General features: G+C 38.8%; 1 protein-coding gene and 1 non-coding gene across 5 annotated transcripts in view; both read left to right on the top strand.

Annotated features, from left to right (window-relative positions):
- The window catches only part of Rps6ka5 (ribosomal protein S6 kinase A5), a 166,235-nt gene that overhangs the window by 68,730 nt on the left and 74,902 nt on the right, over nucleotides 1-22,603 (top strand). For 3 of the 4 annotated variants that reach the window (XM_052738774.1, XM_052738773.1, XM_052738776.1), the window contains one exon: nucleotides 9,522-9,740. The exons of the other annotated variant lie outside the window; for it this stretch is intronic. In XM_052738774.1, coding sequence (XP_052594734.1) covers nucleotides 9,522-9,740 — 219 coding nt within the window. The remainder of the gene's footprint in view (nucleotides 1-9,521; nucleotides 9,741-22,603) is intronic. 4 annotated transcript variants of the gene reach the window in all.
- Nucleotides 14,662-14,764, top strand: LOC128111288 (U6 spliceosomal RNA). Its single transcript, XR_008218554.1, has one exon. It is a non-coding gene; the product is annotated as a U6 spliceosomal RNA (small nuclear RNA).

Here is a 22,603-nt window from a genome sequence, read left to right as displayed (position 1 = left end):
TATAGATGTCACTATGTTAAGATTTTCCTGTTCTAAAATGCTAGCAGCTAGGTTTCCTGAGGTCACTTTCACCAGAGTGTAGCAGGAACTCAGATTTAACAATAGAATTAAAAGGGCTTACTTCATGACAGTCCATTGTCCTTCCTAAAATGTCCAGCTATTGCTCTGTGCTACAGATCTAAATCACAAGATCGTCTATAAAGACCCACTTTCAACTAAGTCAAAGTCATCAACAGACACTTAGTAACACTCTAGACAACTCTTTTCTCTGCTGTTTTCCTGTCTGCTTGTTTGCTTATTCATTTTTTCTTTTCACGCACTTAGCATTGGATTTATTTTTTTCCACTCTCATATATTACATCTCAATCACAGTATCCCCTCTGTCCCCTCCCCCAGTCTCCCCCCTCCCTTCCTTAGATCCATGCCCCCTCCATCTCCTCTCAGAAAAGAGTAGGCCTCCCTGGGACATCAACCAAACACCACATAATATGCTCAATAAGACCAGGCACATAACATCACATCAAGTCTGGATGAGGCAACCTAGTAGAAGGAAAAGGATCCCATAAGTAGGCGAGAGTCAGAGACAGCCCCCACTCCCACTGTTAGAAGTCCCACAAGAACACCAAGCTACTCAGCCATAACATATATGCAGAGGACGTAGGTCATACCCCTACAGGCTTTCTGATCTCTGCAATCCCCTATGAGTCCCAGTCAAATGATTCTCTGAGTCATGTTCTCTTTGTGTCCCTGACCCCTTTGGTTCCTCTGATCCTTCCTCCTCCACAGGACTACCCAAGCTCTGCCTAATGTTTGGCTATGGGACTCAGCATCTGCTCCCATTAGTTGTTGAATGAAGTCTCTCTGGTCTCTTTGGTGAGGATTCTGCTAGGCTCTGGTCCCAGAACACTGCAAGCAGGGCAAACTAGATCAAAGGTTGGCTGCATTGGTGTCCCAAATCCCTCCTCTTGAGGCCTTGCCTGGCTACAGGATGGCCGGATCAGGCTTGATGTCTCCCATTACTATAGGGGTCTTTCCTAGGCTTACTCTCATAGATTCCATGGAGTTTCCATTGCGCTAGGTTTCCACCTAGCCCCCGGAATGCTCTTCAATTCCAGTAATTTCTCCCAATATTGCCCTCCCCCAGTTGACCCCTCCTGTTCCCAACCCCACCTAGCCCCCAGTCCACAAGCAGAATCTATTTTATTTCCTCTTCCCAGGGAGATCCTTGCATCCCCCCTTAAATCCTCTCTGGGTCTGTGGATCGTAGCATGATTATCTTTTACTTTACAGCTAGTGTCCACTTATAAGTGAGTACATACCATGTTTGTCTTTCTCAATCTGGGTTATTTCACTCAATGATTTTTTTCAAATTCCATTCATTGGCCTGAAAATTTCATTATGTCATTGTTTTTAACATCTAAGTAATACTCCATTGTGTAAATGTATCACATTTTCTTTATCCTTTTCTAGGTTTTTTCCAGTTTCTGGCTATTATGAATAAAGCTGCTGTGAACATAGTTGAACAAGTGTCCTTGTGGTAGGATGGAGCATTCTTTAGGTATATGCCCAAGAGTGATATAGCTGGGTCTTAAGGTATCTGGATTCCCAATTTTCTGAGAAACTGCCATATTGATTTCCAAAGTGACTGTACAAATTTGCACTTGTACAAACAGTGGAAGAGTGCTTCCCTTGCTCCACATTTCTCACCAGCATAAGCTGTCACTTGTGTTTTTGTTATTAGCCATTCTGGCAGGTGTAAGATAGAATCTCAAAGTCATTTTGATTTGCTTTTCCCTGATGGCTAAGGATGTTGAACATTTTTAAGTGTTTCTCGGCCATTTGCGATTCCTATGCTAAGAATTCTCTGTTTATATCTGTACCCCATTTTTAAATAGGATTATTTAGTTTGTTGATGTCTAGTTTCATGAGTTTTTTTTATGTATTTTGGAGATCAGCCCTCTGTCAGATGTGGAGTTGGTGAAAATCTTTTCCCATTCTGTAGGCTGCTGCTTTGTCCTATTGACAGTGTCCTGTTGTGGAATATTATTTTAAGATGTGTTACATTTGTTTATGCTGTAGAACATTTGCTTTAATTATGCAAAGATGTGTTGCATTCTTTTATGTTGCATTTGTTTAACTCTGTGAAGCTGTGTTACTTTGCCTGTCTGAAACACCTGATTGGTCTAATAAAGAGCTGAACGGTCAATAGCAAGGCAGGAGAAAGGATAGGTGGGGCTGGCAAGCAGAGAGAATGAATAGAAGTCTGGGAAGAAAGGAAGAGAGAAAGATCAAGGAGCAAGAGATATCAAAGAGTGAGAAAAGAAGGGTCAGCCACCCAGCTAGCCATGGAGTAAGAGTGAAAGTAAGATATGCAGAAGTAAGAAAAGGAAAAAGCCCAGAGGCAAAAGGTAGATAGGATAATTTAAGTTAAGGAAAGCTGGATAAAAACAAGCCAAACTAAGGCCAGGCAGAATAAGCCTGTGTGTGATTTATTTGGGAGCTGAGTGATGGGCCCCCCAAGAATCCAAAAAGTAAAAAAAACACAACAACATTGTCCTTTGCCTTATAGAATCTTTTCAGTTGCATGAGGTCAACCCCATTTATTAATTGTTGATCTTAGTGTCTGTGCCATTGGTATTCTGTTCAGGACGTTGTCTCCTGTGCCAATGTGTTCATGGCTATTCACTACTTTCTCTTCTATCAGGTTCAGTGTATCTCGTTTTATGTCGAGGTCTTTGATTCACTTGGACTTGAGTTTTATGCAGTGTGATAGATATGGATCTATATGCATTCTTTTACGACCCAACATCCAGTTAGCCCAGCACCATTTGTTGAAGATGCTTCTTTTGTTTTCAGTATTTCTGGTTTCTTTATCAAAAATCAAGTGTACATAGATGTGTGGATTTATGTCTGGGTCTTCCAGTTGATCCCATTAATCAACGTGTCTGTTTTTATGCCAATACCATGCAGTTTTTATTACTACAGCTCTGTAGTACAGCTTGAAATCAGGGATGGTGATACCTCCAGAAGTTCTTTTATTGTATAGGATTATTTTTAGCTATCCTGGGTCTCTGGGTCTTTTGTTTTTCCATATGAAGTTGAGTATTGTTCTTTCAAGGTCTGTAAAGAATTTTGTTGGATATTTAATAGAGATTTTAGCATTGGATTTCTATGATGTATGAGTTCCAGAGTTATTTGCTAATGAAAGAGTAAGTAAAATCATACCTCGTCTGGGATTTTGTTAATTCATTGAGTAGTGGAAAGTCAGTGAAGTAATCCTGTAATTAAATGTAAAAGTACATTTATGATCATTTTAATGAAAGGAATGCATTGGGTTATTAGAGTGTAAAATAAGAAGAGTTAGGCTCATCTGAGGAATTAGAAAAGGATGACTGAACCAAGGTCTGCAGAAATAAGCCAAGTGTCAAGGCAGAAATGTGGGGATCGAGAGGATAAGCCAGCCAATTCAAACTTCTGGGGTTCTGTTAAAGATGCTCTGAATTTTAAGAACAATGAGGACTGGAGTGTTTTGAACAAAGAGGGTGTTTTTTAAGTTAGATGACAACACAAAAGATGTGTTTATCAGGTTATGGATGAAAGCAAGCTGGAAAGCATAACTTGAAAAGTTGATGTGCCTGGCCCTGTTTAAAAGATTCTAATAATCCAGGAGGAGGAGAGGATTACATTTCAACAATAGTATAATCCTTTAGTTATTAGACAGTCTCTTGTTTGATGCAATTGAGACTTGTGGTTAGTCAAAGAAAGCAGGAATCATTAAAGAAGAACAGTTCTATGTATTACTTGGAACACTGTTTTTTTCACTTAAAATGTGCCCATATACATTCGTTGCCAATGTGTAGCTGTAGGCATATTATTTGAGAACTAGCTCGTAATGGTTTAGTTTGCTAAGAGTCACACTTGTAATGCTTCATCCAAAAGTAACAGTTTCAGATTCTTTGAAGTGGAGTAGGAACTAGACACATTTGAAGTAATCTGACTGCAAAGGCATCTTGGATTTAATTTTTTCTTGGCCTTTCCCACACCTAGTATTTTAGAAGTTCCTTTTTTAAATGTCTTACTTTTATCTAATATGTTCTGAACAATCAGCCTCATTTTTTTCATTCAATTTCTGTGGTTTATGTAATATTTAATGATAGTGTACTACAGAACAACATATATAAAAGCGTAAACCTGTAGGGCAGCAAGTATCAGTGACAGGTGGGAAGCGTATGAGTGAAGCATATGGGAAGCATAGACACAAGTGTTGATTATTCAGGCCTACTTAGAGAAAGAATGCCAGTCTTGGGAATTCTAAGTGCTGTTTGAAAAAAAAAAAAAAACAACAATAGTTTGATATGAACTTAAATAATAAGAGGTTTGTACAATGTATAGTTTTAAAGAGCAATAGAAAAATTTTGAGTGACAGGAACAGGGATCTCAAGGTGGTTATAGCATTGCAATCACAGTGAGAAAAGCATGCCCAGGTTCAGCAACATAAGAAAGGACATAAGCCAGAGGCTTTCTGAACAGTGGCCCTTAACCTTTTATGACCTGTGAGTACTTCACTTAAAATAATGCATGTGAACAAAAATATAAAGTTTACATATCTTTAATTACATTTGATTGTTTCATTGTTATTTAACTTTCTGTAGCTATGATTAAAAAATCTCCAAGAACAATATAAAGGGAACAGTTATTTATTTGGCTTACAGTCTCAGAGGTTTTTGGCTTTGTTGATTCCCTAGTCCTTGGCTTCATTGCTTATTTTGGAGGGGGAGGGACCTGTGAGAACAGTAAATACATCATGGTTGAGGGAGCAAATGACAGAGGCTGTTCACCTCATAGCAGACAGGAAGCAAGGAATGAGGAATGGACAGGGGACCAGGGATAATAACCTCCAAATTTCTTTAACTAGTCCCTAACCCCTAAACTTTTCACCATGAGTAGAGTTGTCATTGGCCGCTAAGTATTTAACAGATGAGCCTACGTAGGGCATTTTGTATTTAAACTACAGTACTTGGAAGAGTGATACATTTATAGGTGGACTATAAAAATATTTTTAACAAATTTAAAATTAAAGTCTACTTGAACATTTATCTATTTTGCGTGCACGTGTGTGTGTGTGTGTGTGTGTGTGTGTGTGTGTGTGTGTGTGTGTGTGTGTGGTGTATGCACCTGTGTATCTTGGTGCATGTACCCTTCCCTTGTGTGGTTGCAGAAGGCACAGGAGAATGTTGAGTATCTTGCTCTATCCCTCTGTACTTTATTCCTTTGAGATAGGGTCTTTGAGTGAACCTGCATTGCAGAAGCCTGGTAGGCCTCTGTCTCTTCTCCTCACAGTGCCTGGCCACGCCTGGCTTTTTTCTGGCACTGGGGATTTGAACTCAGGTCCTCATGTTTGTGCAGAAAATGCTCTTATCTGCTGAGCCAATTCCCCAGATGCTACTTGAACATTTTAATAAATTCAAATTCTACAAATAAAATGGTAATTGAATCAAAAAATTATGTAAAATTTCCCAGCACTGCAAATACATTTTCAATGTGTTTTCTTTCTTGGTGTGGTGATTTGAGTGATAAATTTTTCCATAGTCTCAGGCATTTAAATAGGTGGTCCTTAGTTGGTGGCACTATTTAGCTAGGTTTAGGAGGTGTGACCTTGCTGGAGGAAGTGTCAGTGGTGAAAAAGGCTTTGAGAGTTCAAGGACTGTACCATTTCTAGTTGACTGCTTCCTGCTCACAGTTCAAGAAATGAGCCGTCAGCTTCTGCTTCAACTGCAGAACTCATTCCTTCTGTTTGCTGCTGTCATACCTCCCCACCATGACAGACTCTTATCCCTCTGGAACTATAAGCCAAATAAACTGATTATCATTTGTTTTGATCACAATAATAGAAAAATCATGTGGTTATTTTTGTTCAAACTCAACTGTGGGCTACAGGATGTGATGCACCATTCCATAAGCTTCAGTCCAGCTACCTCTGCTCCTATAGCTGTGTACACCGTCATGAGTGTGCACATGTGTGCACGCAAACTGTAAGCCACAGTAACTTCCTACTGGAGTTGCTTCTGTTGGGCATTTCTTCACAGCAGCGAGGACAGTAACAAATACATGTGGCAATAAGGATGACTGCCTGTTATTTGACCAGTATACATTGTCATCCTATGCTCTTTTATGCTTGTCTGGAATAAAATACAGCTTTGAAAAAAAAAGATACAGGAATGAATGAAACAGTGTTTACAAACAAACAGAACATGTCATTTAACACTCCTATGGTGAAGTCTTAAGGTCATATTACTTTAAGATTGGCTTAAAGAGTAAGGAGATTAAATGCTATTGCTTTTAAATATTTTGAAAAGTTATTAAAAAAATAACATTCTTTTTTATCCAGATAATATAGAAGGACCAACAAAGAATATTGAGAACAAAGCTGTTTCTACTCAATATGAAGAACATTTTCTACCATTTAGAGCTGATCATCAATGAAACGATAGGCTGCCCTGGAAAATTTTCTTATCTCAGAAGAAGTAACACTGGGTTCATTGCACTGTTAGAATACCTCATCTGCATTGTGGTTTCCGTTTAACATCTGGTTTCTTATTTATTTTCTGATAAGATCACTCGTTTTAAGGGAATCGGCAGAAGCAGAGCTGAGAGTGTGCACCTAGAAGTTGGGCTAAATTGGGTTAATGTGATCATAAATGAGGGAGCAATTGTTCTGTACTTGAATTTCCTCTTCTACTAATTGAGATGATCATCCAGCACCTCTTAGGAAGATTTTTTAAGAACAGAAAAAGCTAATGTGTGTAAAGTACCTGGCAGGTACTCTGTTTTAGGTGCTTATACCCTGTATCTGTCACAGAATCCACATTCTTTTGTTACAGACAAATATGGTGTGCTAGGAAGAAGCTGTTTCAGGTGTTTTGGTGATGTAGAAAGGATTCTTACATTCCAGACACTAGATAGATTTCATAACTTGTAGGACCATAGCATTCTAGAGATTGGCATCTGGGAGAATGTAAGTTGGGGGTGGGTACTGTGTATGTACGTAAGGAGCATGGAAGCACCAAGCCTGCCTGAATAGGACTCTACTCCCTCCCTCCCCAGTTTGTATAGTGGCTGCCTCTGTTGGAAGATAAAGTACATCTCATTAGAATGCTTTCTGTCTTGGTTTCATTGCTGCTGTACAAAATATGCTGTTCCAGTTTCATTCTTTAGGTTGATCGTTAGATCCTGAAAGTTGTAATTTTCTTTCTTGATTCACTTCAGCCTTTGAGATCTCAACCTGTAATTATCACATACTTAAATATAACACAAACTTTTTTGAAGTTTTTCTGTCTTCCAGAGTATATTAAACATTTTATAGCACCGGTTTATTATACTCTAGAAAATCAGGTTTCTAGCATTCAGGAGGAATTTGGTTTTTTTCATTCTTTTACAGAAAGAGTGAGCCTGGAAGGCACTACTTGCATTTGAATCAGGGCTGTGCTGCTGCTTTCTTTTCTTCTTCTTCTTTTTTCTTTTCTTTCTTTCTTTTTTTTTTTCCTTGTCTTGAAAATGTCACCACTATTATCCTGGGAATTTCTAAGAGAGAGAAAGGGAGTGAGGGAGCAAGGAGGAAGCCATAGAGCGGAGTCACCTTTTTTCTGGGCCCCATGAACCAGAATCCTGGGGATGGAGGACTCCTTTGCCAGCTCAGGCAGTCGGATGGGAATGGGGCTGGCTCTTCTCCACACACTTGTTCATTTGTTTACCTTTTCTCTAGATCAAGTCTTTTGGCCAGTTCCTTAGTTACTCGGAACTTGTTTCCTTATCTCTGAAATAGAACTACCGAAAGTACCCCTTCTCTGGATTAAGTGAAAAGTGAAGTGGTGTGTAGAATGGTGTGTTTAGCTGAGAGCCTGGCATGGACTAGTCCACCTCAGGTGTTGAAATCTTTCCCTCAGGATTAGTCTAGTCTAGCATCCATCTGTGGCGTATCAAGTGTCACTACCAAGCTAGTTCTTAAAGAACAGAACTGAATCAGAGTGTAGAGTCCTTCCCATGAAGCTCTTTTACTCTAGTAGGTGGATGATGATAGAATTATGGGCTAAATACAGGGAGCTATGAGCAAGGTAATAGTAACTGTGACCTGGATCAAAGTGATCTGAGTACATTATTTAATTCCTGAAATAGAATTGAGCATAACCATTCCAAGACACATTTGAATTTCAAAGCCCTCCTCCTCCTCCTTCTCCTTTCCTTCTCTCTGTGCCTCATCCTCTTCTTCTTCCTCCTCCCCCACCCCCTACCTCCTTATCCTCTTTGGGGAAAAACTCAGGGAAGCTGCTCTTCCCACAAGGCTCTAATTCCTCCTTTGATGGAGCAGTACCACATATAGGATTGTGCTTCCCACGGCCTTCACTTATGAAATACATAATGAGAATGACCCAGGGAGCCATAAATTATTTCTGCCTAGAGATTTAAAGGGGTTTCTATCTATATTGCCTTCAGTTTGGGGTATTTTAACATTTGTTAACTGTAAAGATCTTGTTTGTTTTATACAATGTCTGTTTATATTGCTTTGGTTCTAAAAGAATAAATACAGAAGAACACCTGAAGCACTTCGTTTATTTGTATGTATTAGACTCTTATTAAGAACTGCCTTGGAGAACTGGGGCCATGGCTCAGTGGTTAAAGTGCTTACCATGCAAGTGTGAGGGCCGGAGTTTGTGACCTGCCTGTAATTCCAGCAAGATTGGAGGGTGGAGAGATGATTCCCAGAGCAAGCTGGTTAGCAAAACTAGCTGTATTGGTGAGTTCTGGATTCGATTGAGAGACTCTGCCTAAAAGGTAGAAGCACAGTCAAAGATGATTCTGGACATCAACTTCTGACCTCTATATGTATGTGAAAAAGCATGTTCACACACATGCCAACATGCATACAACATACCCCATATGAAGATGGAAAAGGAAAACAACCCTTGGAGACTGGAAATAATGATACTTGCTTGGAATAAGCTTGGGAGGCTTAGGTAGAAGGACATAAGGTCAAGGCCAGGCAGGGGCACATGCCGAGACCCTTTCTTAAAATAAGTAAATAAAAAGGAAAGGAAGGAGGAAAGAAAAAGAAGAGTAAACTCCAATAGCAAATATATACCTCAAGGTTTTATCTGATGTCAGAAATGTCCTACTTGTTCCTGCATTGGACCGGGGTTAGCTGACCATAGTAACAGTTAGTTTCTCAGACCTGAAAATATTGAGAAGAGAATAACATTTAGAGTGAAAGCAGAACTTCAACAGCAGTGGCCAAATATGTAAATACTGGAGGTTAGACCTAGAAATATGTTTGGTAAAAGGCTGAAGAAATCATCAAAGAACTATTTGAAACAGCACTGAGCATGCTTTTCCCTTGAAAGAGTGTTTTTGTGTGTGTGTTGGCTGGGTGCATTAATTTTATTTCCATAAATTACCATTCTGCCAATGTAGCATTTTAATTCTTTATTTTTTTCAGCTTATGGGAAATTTTTTCTTTTCTTTTTCAGCTTATGGGAAAGTATTTCTAGTTCGTAAAATAAGCGGTCATGATGCTGGAAAGCTGTATGCCATGAAAGTTTTGAAAAAGGCAACAATAGTTCAAAAGGCTAAAACTACAGAGCACACAAGGACAGAACGACAAGTTCTGGAGCACATTAGGCAGTCGCCATTTTTGGTGACACTGCACTATGCTTTCCAGACAGAGACCAAACTTCATCTCATCTTAGGTAAGTGTCCATTGTTGTCATACTTTCTATGAGAACATTTTTCTTTAGGTCTTGAGGCAACATAGTATGGACATAGAACATAGAATAAATTGTTTTGCCTCTCATTCTCTTTGTGGTGACATTTCTGTTAGCGTCTTGCTTTGGAAGTGAGGCCCCCAGCATGAAGAAATTTGTATACCACTTTTCCACACTCCCTGGTTATTCAATGTGCATCTAAGCAATGCAAGGAACTTGATGGCCAGGTGGGCTCTGATTTGTGCTTTAGTTCTCAAGAGTGTGCAGGTTTGGGCTGACAGGACAGCTGTGTAATCCAGTGGTTAGGCCTAGTCTCTGTCTTTCTCTGTATCTATCTGTCTCTTTCTCTCTCTCTCCGAATCAAGATGTAGCACTCTCAGTTACTGCTCCAGGGCCTGCCTGTATGCTTTCCGTACTCCCTGCCATGACCAGGAAACTGTAAGCACGCCCCCAATTAAATGCTTTCTTTTATAAGAGTTGCCTTGGTTATGATTGTCTCTTCACAGCAATAGAACAGTCAGTAAGACATTTCCTAACTAATATGTTTTTATTTTACTCATTACTCAGTTGTTGAATTTATCTATAGCTGTCAAACAAACCACCTAGAATGGAGTAGCTAAACGATGATTTATTTTCTTAAGATTCTGGGGAGCTGGGAAAGGCATTTCTCTACGGCTTTAGGCTGTTCTCACTTACATGGCATGTAGTAGAAGAGCTAGCCGGGTCAGAAGATCCATGGTAGACAGAGTTTCCTATCTGGCAATTAGTGCTGTTGTTGGCTGGGCCGCCTCGTTTCTCTCTAGTGTGGCCTCCCATCCTTTAGTACAGCGGGTCAGCTTCTTCATCCTGGCAGCTTGAGAGCAGCACATGAAGTCTGCTGAGAGTGGAATAGGGGAGGTTGAACAGCCCATCCAGGAACTCAGGCAGTCTTTCTGTCAACACATGATCAGCCTAGATTTGTATCTTGCTGGAGGGCAACTGCAAAGAGTTTGTGGTCAGCTACCAAACAAGTCTGTGTTCAGACATAACAAATTACAAATGGTTTGTCCAGTCCAGGAAAACTTCCTTGCCTATGTCTTTTAGATTATTTTTACTTCTACTGAATTTCAGTATTTGGGAAGTTAGATATAAAGGTTAGATTGAAGTTAGACATTTGGGGCTGGACTATACAGTAAGAATATTTCATATTGTGAAGCATTAGAAGAAATCTGTTATCTGGTTGTTACTAGTTCAGAAATGCTAAAATTGGATTAGTAGATGACTATATGAGTCCTTCATTATAATCTTATATTTTTCCCCTTAAAAGTAAATTCGTCCTGTGTGGTATTTTGAAACTATATGATTTTAGCATACTAAAGCATGGTTAATATAACAAAACAAGTTATATCAGCTTCATACCAATTCTTAAAGATTTTCCTTGGTCTTTTAAATTTCTGCGTAGTACTCCATTCCACTTCATTGTGTTCTTGTGTAGTTCCCTATGACTGGATTCTTAAACTGTTGTTTGTTGTTTTGTCTTATGTTGTTCCTTCAGGGTTTAACTTGTACATGTATTGTTTTCAAGTTTAATAGAAAAATCATTTGGGCAGAATCTGTATTGTAACCATCTGTGATTGTGTCAAATACATTGCATTCATGTGTGTGTTTCTGTAGTTGGTGTATCATCAAATTTCTGGATGTTTGTGCATTTTTTAAATGGAGAGCAGTGTGTCACTGTAGGGTCAACTTTGTTTTTATTTTCTCTCCTGAGGCTGGCATCTTTTTATATTCTTGAAGAGCCATATAATATGTTCTGAGTTTGTATAGTTCTGAGAATTACTTCTTTGTATTCTTTGCTCGTTTTTTTCTTCTCAGTTTCTAGGACCTCTTAGAAAGATTTGCTGTTTGTGATAACTATTTCCCCTTTTTTACTTTTTCACTTTGTTTACAATGCTTTTATCAAACAAACTGAATTTTATATATAGTAGAATTTATTTTTAAAATTGTCCTTATGACCTCAATTTTGAGTCATAATTGAAAGACTTTCTGTTCTCTTAAGTTTAGAAAGGAATTTGCTGGTTTCCTTTTTCTTTAGTATTTGCATGGTTCTTGTTTTTGTTTGGAGAACTTTGAACCACATAGAGTTTTTGTTTGAGTATGACAAGAAGTAAGGATCCAGCTTTTTAGACAGCCACTCTGTTTTCCCGCATTATTGAGAGAAAAGCTCATTCTTTACTCTGACTCGAGCCTTTTTCATCCATGATCGTTTCATGTGTGTTTGGATATATTTCTTGACCTTCTCTTCTGTTCGGCTTATTCAATAATGCTGAGCTCCATACTGGAATACCTTTATATAGGCATTACAGCATATTCTAGTATTCAGTAATACCAGTTCTCCAACAACCCTTGCTTTTTGTTGCTGATGGTCAGAACTTTATGGAGGGCTATTTCCTGTTATTTTTCCACATGAGATTTATGGTAAAATTGTCTTGTTTTAAGGGGGAGAAAAAAATTTGATAGTGGGTTTTACTGGTATTTCTTTAAATTAAAAAATGAACTTTGAGCGAGCTGATACTTTGATGACACTGGCTAGTCCTGTTCAAGAAGATGGTCGGTCCTTGCTTATAGGAATCTGCATCTGAGATCTTCAAGAGTGTTTGAACATTTTCTTTCTACCTGTGTGTCTTGGATTAACATTGAACTTCCTGTCATTGCTATTGTAAACACCACCTACTGTATCTTATAGCTGAAGGCTTCACTTTTTTTACAGTAATTTTATACCTTGAGATCTTACTGCCTTATTCCTTCTCAGCCTGCCCTAGGACATGTTGTTGGTTTCTGTGACTTTTCTGTATCTCTTATTTTCGTGAACATTTAACTCAAGGAGATTTATAGCCATCCCTGCTGTTTTTCAGGATGTTTTAGAGATTCAGATCTAGGCTAACATCAAATCATGGCTCACTGCAGAATGCTTGACAGGGCTTACTCCAAGGGGATAAAATTTGCTTGGTTGGCACAGGCTTCTCCAAATAAGATAATTATAATGATAGTAGTATCTTACCAGATGCTATCTGTGACATTTGTTTTTAGTAGCCAGTTATGGAATAGACTAACGTTTCTAACAGAACTGAGCATGTATGATTGCTTCCCACAATAAGCTCTAATTATAATTATCTCTCATTTGTTTATATTCTATCTGCCATTCTCTAAATCAGTAGGCAGTACTTTTTCTGACCAGTAAAGGGCCAGATGGTAACTATTTTAAGCTTTGCAAGCTTTTCAGTCTCTTTGACCATAGATTGTAGTAAACAAATAGGCAGAGTACAGTTCCAAAAAAATTTTACTTATAGAATTGGTAGGGGACTAGATTTTTCTTCTGAGTTGTTATTTGACAACCCTTGTTCTAAACCCATCTCTTGATGTACACACACACACACACACACACACACACACACACACACACACACACACACATCTGAGTGCGCACATGTGGAATCCAGAGGTTGTTGACATTAGGTATTGTGCACAGTCTATCTCCACCTTATCTTTTGAGACAAGGTCTTTCACTGAACCTGGATCTCATCAGTTAGGCTAGACTGGGGACTCAAAAGGCCCCATAGGGATTCTTTAGTCTTGGCCTCCCCAGCTTCAGGATTATAGGTGTGTGCCTCCATATCTGGCTTTTTATGTGGGTTCTGGAAGTCTTCCCATACTAGCAAGGCATTTACTCACTGGGTCATCTCTCCAGCCCAATTAAGTCACATTTGTGTTTAAATGTTTAAAATGTTGCTCTATAGCATTAATAGCTCTTTAGGCTCCATCTTAACTGTATGGAGTTTTTCCCTTTATATTTCTTGCAGCTTTTCCAAATCTTACAACATGGATAGCTTACTCTTTTATAACTTTTCTCTCTACCTGTGTTGATACAAGAAATATAAAAACATTTTCATCTATGCTCTCTTTTGGAGCTTATATTATTTCAACAGAAATTAGAATTCTATGTGGGAAATAATCTGAACAAAACAGTTTCTCTTTTAGTAGTCTCTGAAAATGGTGATTTTTTTTCAAAACACCAGCTAATGTTTGACTTTAATAATCAAGTTAATCAGAGGGATTTATCAGACATCAAAGAAGCAAGTTTCAAGTGTATTTATAAGGGTGATGCCAAGGAATATTCCTAACGAATGCTACATCAGTCTTGTAGACAGTTCTGTCCTCAGGTGTTATCATTTCAATGGGAGTTGGATGTTTAAGACATTAGAGTTCACTTTTGAGTTTGAGTTTCATCTCAGAAATTGCAAAGGTGTTGATGCTTGATGAGATGGTAACAATGGTTCATTGTGCGTTGTAGTCACTAATGTCACAGAACAGACAGAAACTGCTGCCAGACGTTCCTTCTTTTAAGTAAATACAGCTAATTCTCAAGACTGAGAAGGCTTTCTGTGGTGGCTGTGATAAGCTGTAAGGTGTCATAGTATGGGGTGAGTGGAGGGGGGGGTTGCACATGAAACGTGAAACAGAAAGGGTAGAGTGTGTGACTGGAGAGTGAAAACAGAAGAGAGGCTTTCCTTGAAAGCAGGAGGTTGGAGTTGGGCTGTCAGCTCTGCTGCTTGCCTCCCACAAGTAGACACCACTGAAGCAGCTCTCTGGCTCCACCTGTGGTTCTGCTGCTGCATCCTTAGTGGGAAGCTGCAGTAAGGCGATTCCATAGGTTCTCAGCAGTCCTTTAAGCCTGTCGCACATCCGCACTTGCTGATAAAAGCAAAGGAACATGAGGTAGTGGGGAGATTTCTGTAGCATTCAGCATTAAGTGCTGTGTACAGAGGTCATGAAAACCTGTAAGTGTGCTCCCTTTCAACAGAGGGAGTTCTCCACTTTGCTCCAATACAAAGACTTCTTGCTAGAGATGTTAAAGAGTGCCAGGAGAGTGCTCAATTCAGTAGCACATATACTAAAATTGGAACGATACAGAGAAGATTAGTATCCTGTACAAGGATAATAGGAAAATTCACGAAGCATTCCATAGTTTTAAAAAAGAGTGCCTTGAGAAAAAGTTGTTACAAATACAGCAGTTTTTGACCTTTTTGTTTTGAAATGTACCAAGTGGATAAATAATAGTCTATGCTTAAAAGACAAAATTGTGATTGAGAACAAGTATTCTTTTTAACTTAATGAAAATACTGATTTTTTTTTATTCATAGCAAGTGACTTTATTTGCAGTGGCTGTTCTCTGTTTAATATACACTTGAAAAGTTTTGATTTATGTTATCTGTTCTTCAGAATAACCCTGTAGATTATGGTTACTTCCTTGTTTTTAATTTGACAGTTTCATACTTGTATATAAGTAATTTTAGTTATTCTCACCTCCCCATATTCCCTTCATTATTATCTCCAGCTTCTTCCACTGAAACCTTTCTTCTTCCCAATAAGCCTCCTTCCTACTTTCATGTCTTTTAATGCATTTGACCCATGGAATTTAAATGGGGCTCCTGCATGAGCCTGGTTAGGTTATTTACTAGGCAGCTTTATATCACCAAAAAGAGTGACACTCCTTTCCCCCAGCCACCATTAACTCAGTAACCCCTCAGGGAGGGGTGTGGCCTCATAAGCTCTTACCCCTTCTGTGATGAAATTTTGATTGAAATTTGATGAAATCTTGTACAGGTAACCATAGTTCATGAGTACATAAGGTATGTCATGTTCAGAAGACATTGTTTTGCATTAGGCTTCCCCAGTATGACTCTTAAATTCTTTTTGCCCTTTATTCCATTATGTTCCCTTAATCTTGGGAGTGAGTATGTATGTATGTATGTATGTATGTATGTATGTATGTATGTGTGTATGTATGTGATATACATGTCCTTTTAACAACTGAGCACTCCATAGTCACTTTCTCTGCACTTTAACAGTGGTGAGTCTTAATATTTTAACTGTGTGCACTACAAAAAGAGCCTCCTCTGTTGAGGGCTGCACTCATCTATGAGTGCAAAGGTAAGTATTTAGAAGGCAGTTTGGTACTATGTATGTTTAGCAAAATAATAATAGTAAGTTCTCCTCTTAGAACTATGGTATCCACACCATGGGTTCGTGGCTGGGTTTACATGACTAGACAAGAGTTCCATTCTGTGTAGCAGGCCTTAGATCCAACGGGAAGGTGGTATGTTGCCCCCATAGCATTCATGCCAATGTTGCAACAATCATATACCAGATGGATTGTTATTGTAGCTCATAGAGTTTATCTTTGGATAAGACTCTAGATGACTTCTCTTCTAGGAACCTTCATAGAATCTCTTATACCTAAAGTTTCATCCCTGTCTTCTCTCTGTCTGCAATGGCTTATCTGACTTAACTGAAAATAAATCAGATCTAGTTGCTACAAACTCACATTTTCTTCCACTCTCCTTCTTACTTTAAAATTATTTATATCTCAAGCCATGTGTAGTGGCGCACGCCTTTAATCCCAGCACTTGGGAGGCAGAGGCAGACAGATATCTGTGAGTTCAACGCCAGCTTGGTCTACTGAGTGAGTTCCAGGACAGGCACCAAAGCTACCCAGAGAAACCCTGTCTCGAAAAACCAAAAAAAAAAAAAAAATTATTCATATCTTGGGACTGCCTCATAGATTGGCAGTGAGTAAGGATGTTGATTGTGATGGTTAGTGTTGATTGTCTACTTGACAGAATCTCCTTGGAAGATGGGCCTTCAGACATGCCTGTGGGAATTATATTGATTATGTTGATATGGGAAGACACACCCACTGGGTGACACCATTCCATGGATGAAATCCTAAACTATATAAATGTAGAAAGTGAGCTGAGCAGCAGCATGTATTTTTCCTTCTCTGCTTCCTGATTGGATGTGTTGTAACCAGGTACTTCAAGTTCCCACACTTTGGCTTCCCTGCTGTGGATTGTATCGTTGAACTATGAACCAGAATAATCGCTTTTCTCCTAAAATTGTTTTTGTCAAAATATTTTATCAAAACAATAGGAAAAGAAATTAAGACATTGATAATAACAAGAGTTACAACTTGTTTTAGGACACACTGTTGATGTTGACAAAGTGATTTTATTTTTAATTATGTGAATATGTGTGTGGATTTGTGCATGTGGGTGCAGTGCCTAAAAAGTAGAAATGAGGGATTCAGACCCTCTGGAGCTGAAGTTTTAAGTGGTTGATAACCCCCTGACACCTGATGGGGGAGCTGGAAACTGAACGTGGCTCCTCTGCAAGAACAGTATGTGCTCTTAGCCACTGAGCCACCTTACCAACCCCAGCTTCTGCTTTTATTCATTCATTCATTCATTCATTCATTTTGAGAAAGAGCTTAATAAAACCTGGCAGTATTTACCAAATTCAGTATGTAAATATGTTGTGACTCAGCAATCCAATTTTAGGACTCTGACCTACCAAATAATACCTGCCCAACTGGATAAAATATATTGTAACACGAATCTTAAAAGGTCTTATTAGGGGCTGGAGAGATGGCTCAGAGGTTAAGAGCACTGGCCGTTCTTCCAGTGGTCCTGAGTTCAATTCCCAGCAACCACATGGTGGCTCACAACCACCTGTAATGAGATCTGGTGCCCTCTTCTGGCCTGCAGTCACATATGCTGTATACATAATAAATAAGTAAATCTTTAAAAAAAAAATAAGGTCTTATTAATAAAAGAAACTCAGGAGCCAGGTATTGGGGTGAATTCTGAAAGATCAGAGAAACAGAACAAGCCACAGCTAACCTCACCTCGCCAACTTCTCAGCCCATCTTGTTTCCTCAAACTGGAAGACTCTGAGTCTTCATCTGCATGGATCTCAGCTGAACTGCTGCTAAAAGCCTAAAAGCTTAAAAAGCCTCTAGTTCCTAGTCCTAAAGCCTTATATACCTTTCTGTTTCCTACCATCATTTCCTGGGATTAAAGGTGTGTGTCACCATGCCTGGCTGTTTCCAGCGTGGCCTTGACCTCACAGAGATCCATCTGGATCTCTGCCTCTGGAATACTAGGATTAAAGGTGTGTGCTACCACTGCCTAACTTCTTTGTTTAATATAGTGGCTGTTCTGTTCTCTGATCCCCAGATAAGTTTATTGGGGTGTACAATATATCTTGAAGACATTTATGCCAATATTTTCTTACTCTATTATAAGAATGAGAATGTCAGTACAAATGTAGGTTGTCTGTAGGCCAGAAAATCTTAGATTTCTTTTCCAAGAATCACAAAGGATCACAAAGGGGTTTGATAGGAATGAGACAAATATTTTTATAGTCACTTTTAGATGTTTTAATATTTACTTGCTGCTGGGCATCACACTGGGTATTTTTCATATATCAACTCGTAAGTTGTTGCAAGCAGCCATACAGAGATTGATGTATCATCGTTGTGATGGAGATGAGGTGTCTTGAGCTAAATGGCTGGCATCTGAAAAAATAATGTGGAGTCTGTGCATCCAGCTCCTGTGTTACATTGGTGTGTCGGGAGAGGCAGCTTTATTTTAATAACAGATTGTGAAAAAAAAAACTGTGTTGTCTATTTTGTTACTTTCTTTTATGTTTCCCAGTTTACCTTTCTTATTTACTCCTTAATAAGTCTTCCTGCCATATTCTCACGTTTGGGTCATTCCACTGCTTAAAGTAGCCCACCCACTTTCATTCACTTGAAATGGGTGTTAGACATGTTAATTAGATTTTGGTTTTTTCTGTGATAGCTGGATTTAAAAGGGACAGTTTTGTTCTGGCTCCTAGTTCCCATCTATTGTTTCTAACTCCATTGCATCTGGGCCTATAATGAGGCTTAACATCATGATGGAAGGGCATGGTAGAAAAATCTCCTCACCTCTAATATCCAGGAAGCAGAGAACAGTAACAGGAAGGGGCCACAGGCAAGATAACACCTGTCAAAGACATGACCACAGCATTACATTTCCTCTAACCAGGCCCCACCTTGCACCGCCTTCCAATAGGTTCAGATTTTGAATTCATCAGTGGATTATTAAACTATTAATAATTAGATTCCTCATGATGTACTGCACTTTGAAAATGCCTGCATAAACATGCCTAGAGGTGTGCTTTAGTGTAATCTAGGCATCTCTCTATCCAGTCAGATTGACAATCAAGATTAACTATGACATATTCAACTCCATAGTCAGGCTTCCCAGCTAATCTTTCCAGTCTAGCCTATCTCATCTCCCGCTCAGTCTCCTACTGTTCTGCTCTGCTACCTGTGCTGTAACTGAGCTAAATTATTTGCTTACTCCTCTGTAAACATGCATTTCCTGTTTAAAAATTTGTGTTTGAAAACTATTTCAGCATTTCCCAGCTGAGAGTGCCAGATACAGTACTTGATCTGCCCAGCCCTCTGCTGTCCCACTTTTCCTGGAGTTGTTTGACTTAAATGAAATGATGTCTGTAAAATGCTTAGTGCCATCCCTGACAGATAGTGATTGTCAGTGTAACTGTATTGAAATAAAGTCGAGAAAAGTACAAGATGGAACTAGAACATCTTGTTGTGGTATAAAGAAGAAAGTGTAATGGGGGCAGAAGCAAAGCTCTCCCTTGTGGAATAATACTGACACAGAGAAGGAGAGAGGGAGTTACAAAATCATCACTCCACCCGAAAGTGAGTGGGTGATAGTTTAGTGAGAAGCAGGATATTTTTGCATAATCTCAGTTCATTTCTTTAGAGTTTGCCTGTTGATTACAAGGGGAAACATAGTAACTTTATAGTGGAGAAACTTGGCAATCAATACTTTAATGACTATAAATTAATGACATGATCAAAATTAACTCTAGTGTTGGGAGAACTAACTAATCCATACTTCCCAAGTGGTATAAGAAGATAGCTTCATCTTCTGGTATTTGTTCTAGGAGTTCACAATTTTCGTCTGATCATGACAAAACATTCCACATTGAGAATTGGCCCACATGGGAGGATGTACCCTTTTCAAACACGTCAGGAACAAGAAAAAAAAGGCAGAAGCTTCCACATATATGTTCCATGAGTTCTAATGCATTGTGTGTGATCTTGAGCTGGATGTTAGGGTGGAATAATTCACTACAAAGAACAGTGGGCACATGATAGTTTGATCAGGAACTCTAGATATGGTAATATTTGTGTCATGTGGTTATGTGCCTCTGGAAAATTGTAGGAGTAGAGAACAGTATTTTCAGCTGGTTCAGGAAAGGTGCACACATGTGTAAAAGCAGAGAAGAGAATTCCACAGCAAATGAGCAAAATGTGAGTGTGTTGGGTTTTCATAGTGGGTTCATGGGGATTCTTTGTACTGTTGCATGGTTTTGATGTTTGAAGTTGTAGCAGGCTGAACTTCTGTTTTTGTTTCCTTGCTTTATGTTGTTTTTATAAGGCCATAGTTGAGGCATTGTATCCTAGGAGAAACTTCAATAGTTCCTTATTTAGGAGCACTGTATGGAGTAATGGATTGTTTTCTGAGCTTCCTAGACTAAAGACAGGGACAGTTTGAGAGCACCCTCAGGCTTCATACTGTAATTATGTAAACAAGGTACAAATTTTCTAAAACCATGTTTTCCACGTTTGTAGCTTCCTGCTGTTTAGACTTTGTCCAAAGCCATAATAATAACATTTTATTGTTAATAATAGCATATTTTCTTGTTAAATAACAAAATAAAATATGTATATATTACAGTATCTATTATATTATAATGGATTATACAATATTTCTCGCAAACTGAACATTTAATGATACTTGATTGTAAACAATGCGAGATTCTAATCCCTGGTAAGAGCTGTGAATATAGCACTTCTCTGTTACCCATTTCACACCTATCTGTTTGAATAGGTAGATAGAGTAAAATGATAATGTTTCCGGAAAAGTTAAAGAGGTTTGCAAGGCTGCAAATATTCTTGCAGGCAAAGCCAAGTCCTATTTGTTTCTTTTTCCAAGAACACACAGCTATGTTTTTACTATTGTAAGACACAAATTGCTGCCCTTGGACTATGTATCCTAAAAATCTGCCACTGATTATTGTAATTTAGCACAGCATTAAGAAGAGAAAATAAAAAGTATTTAAGCTGAGAATGGTGGCCTGCACACCTGTAATCTTAGCACTTGGGAAGTTGAGTTAGGGTGACTGTTAGGAATTCCAGGGTACCCTGAGCTACATAGCAAGTACTAGGCCAGCCAAGACTCCATAAAATAAGATTTAAACTCAGTATTTACCATAGCTCTTTTTTTTTAATCCTGCATATAATCCTCCTAGAATGTCTACTCTAGGGTTCTTTGACTTCAGATAAGCCTTCAAAAATTTAACTGGGACAAGCATATAAGATAGTGAAGTTGTATGGCCAAGATATGTAGGATTACATGACCCTAAATTATTTAAATATTGGAAGGTAGAATAGTTGGTCTTCAGGTCGTTTTTCTGACAGTAATTAGCAAGGCCAACATCTTGAGGAGGGAAGAAATAGCAGAGCAGAGAAGAGGGAAAGGAAATTCTCCCAGGGATCATATAAAACAGTGTGTTTGGAGTCCTACTGCTCAGCCTCATCATCCTTATTCTCCGGGCAGTTTATTTAACCTTCAAGTTTCACTTATCTCTCACAATCACTGTATTTTCTCTAGTACTATATTATTATTTTAATAGTACCTACTTTATAGTGTTATGTGGATCAGGTGTTTCCTTCCTAAATAGAAGTAGTACAGAATAAGTGCCCCGTGTCTATAGTTGCTGTTCTTAGGCTAGCCTCAGAAGCAGTGAGTTGTGTGTTTAGGCTTACCTCAGATACTAGACTGAGTTCCTTTCAGGAGTACTGCCCTGATTCTAGGGAATTAAGGCGCTACTTCTGTTCAAACACCAGTAGCCAAGAGTTTGTACTGACAATATTACTCACTCTATGTTGTGAGTTTATTTCGTTGTTGATTATAGTATAATCTAATAATACTCATGGAGACAAAAGCTGAAGAATTGTGAATAAAAACTAAGAAATCACATGCGATTTTTGACAGTGTTAATATAATAAAGAAACTAAAACCAGCATTGACTTAAACAAAACAGACAAAACAAAACGAAAAAGAAACAACTCAGGCTTGCAGCTTGTGCCAGAAACTAGTAGAGACTTATGAAGAACTTTCTGAAAATCAGATAGATCCATAATTTTATTGGAAAGTTACTCAGGGCACATGAGCTGGCTTTGGTAAGAGTCCACCAGGCAGATGGACGTAAGTAATTCTGGCCGCAGTTTCACTCAGATACACTTACTCAGTTCAGGCTTGTTATGGCCTCTTCAATGGGAAATGTCATTTATGTCCAGCTTAGGAAGTCAAGGGATCTAACCATTGTCAAGGTAGGTTAGAGCCTTTCTTGAGCTAAAGGGCTGAGAACCCTCAGCCTCTGATGTTAGTGAGGAATTGACTACTCATGATATCACTGACCATTTTGAAGCCAGGGGTATGGCGCTGGCTCAAAATTTGCTTGCATTGCCTAGTTCTGATGCTCTTTCTGTTTGTTGTTTTGAGATGAGACTTTATACCTTTATACCTCAAACTCTCCTTGAGTAGGTTATATAGGCTGGCCTTAAACTCAAGATGCTTTTGCCTCTGCCTATTGAGTGCTGAAGTACAGATATTTACCATTATACTTGGCTCAGTGCCCTCCCTTGAGAGAATTAAAACTTCACAATTCAGTTTGGTATAGCAGTATCACAAATGCCCTTTTCTATCTGGTTTGTTGTTTTGCTGCCTGGTGGGTTTGTTCCAGTTTTACCTGGAGTCATTTGATCTGATGAACAAAAAGGTGTAATGACCCCAGAGCCTCAGTTTTGGTACATCCTTGGTAGTCAGCTCACTGAATTAAAAAACACCATGTTCCCTATTACTGTTTGTAAGCTCTGGAGCCTA

The sequence above is a fragment of the Peromyscus californicus genome, unplaced genomic scaffold (assembly GCF_007827085.1).
Source record: "Peromyscus californicus insignis strain IS unplaced genomic scaffold, ASM782708v3 Scaffold_15__1_contigs__length_86483966, whole genome shotgun sequence".
NCBI lineage: Eukaryota > Metazoa > Chordata > Mammalia > Rodentia > Cricetidae > Peromyscus > Peromyscus californicus.
The sequence above is the reverse complement of the archived record's forward strand: the minus strand, read 5'-3'. Positions and strand labels throughout refer to the sequence as shown.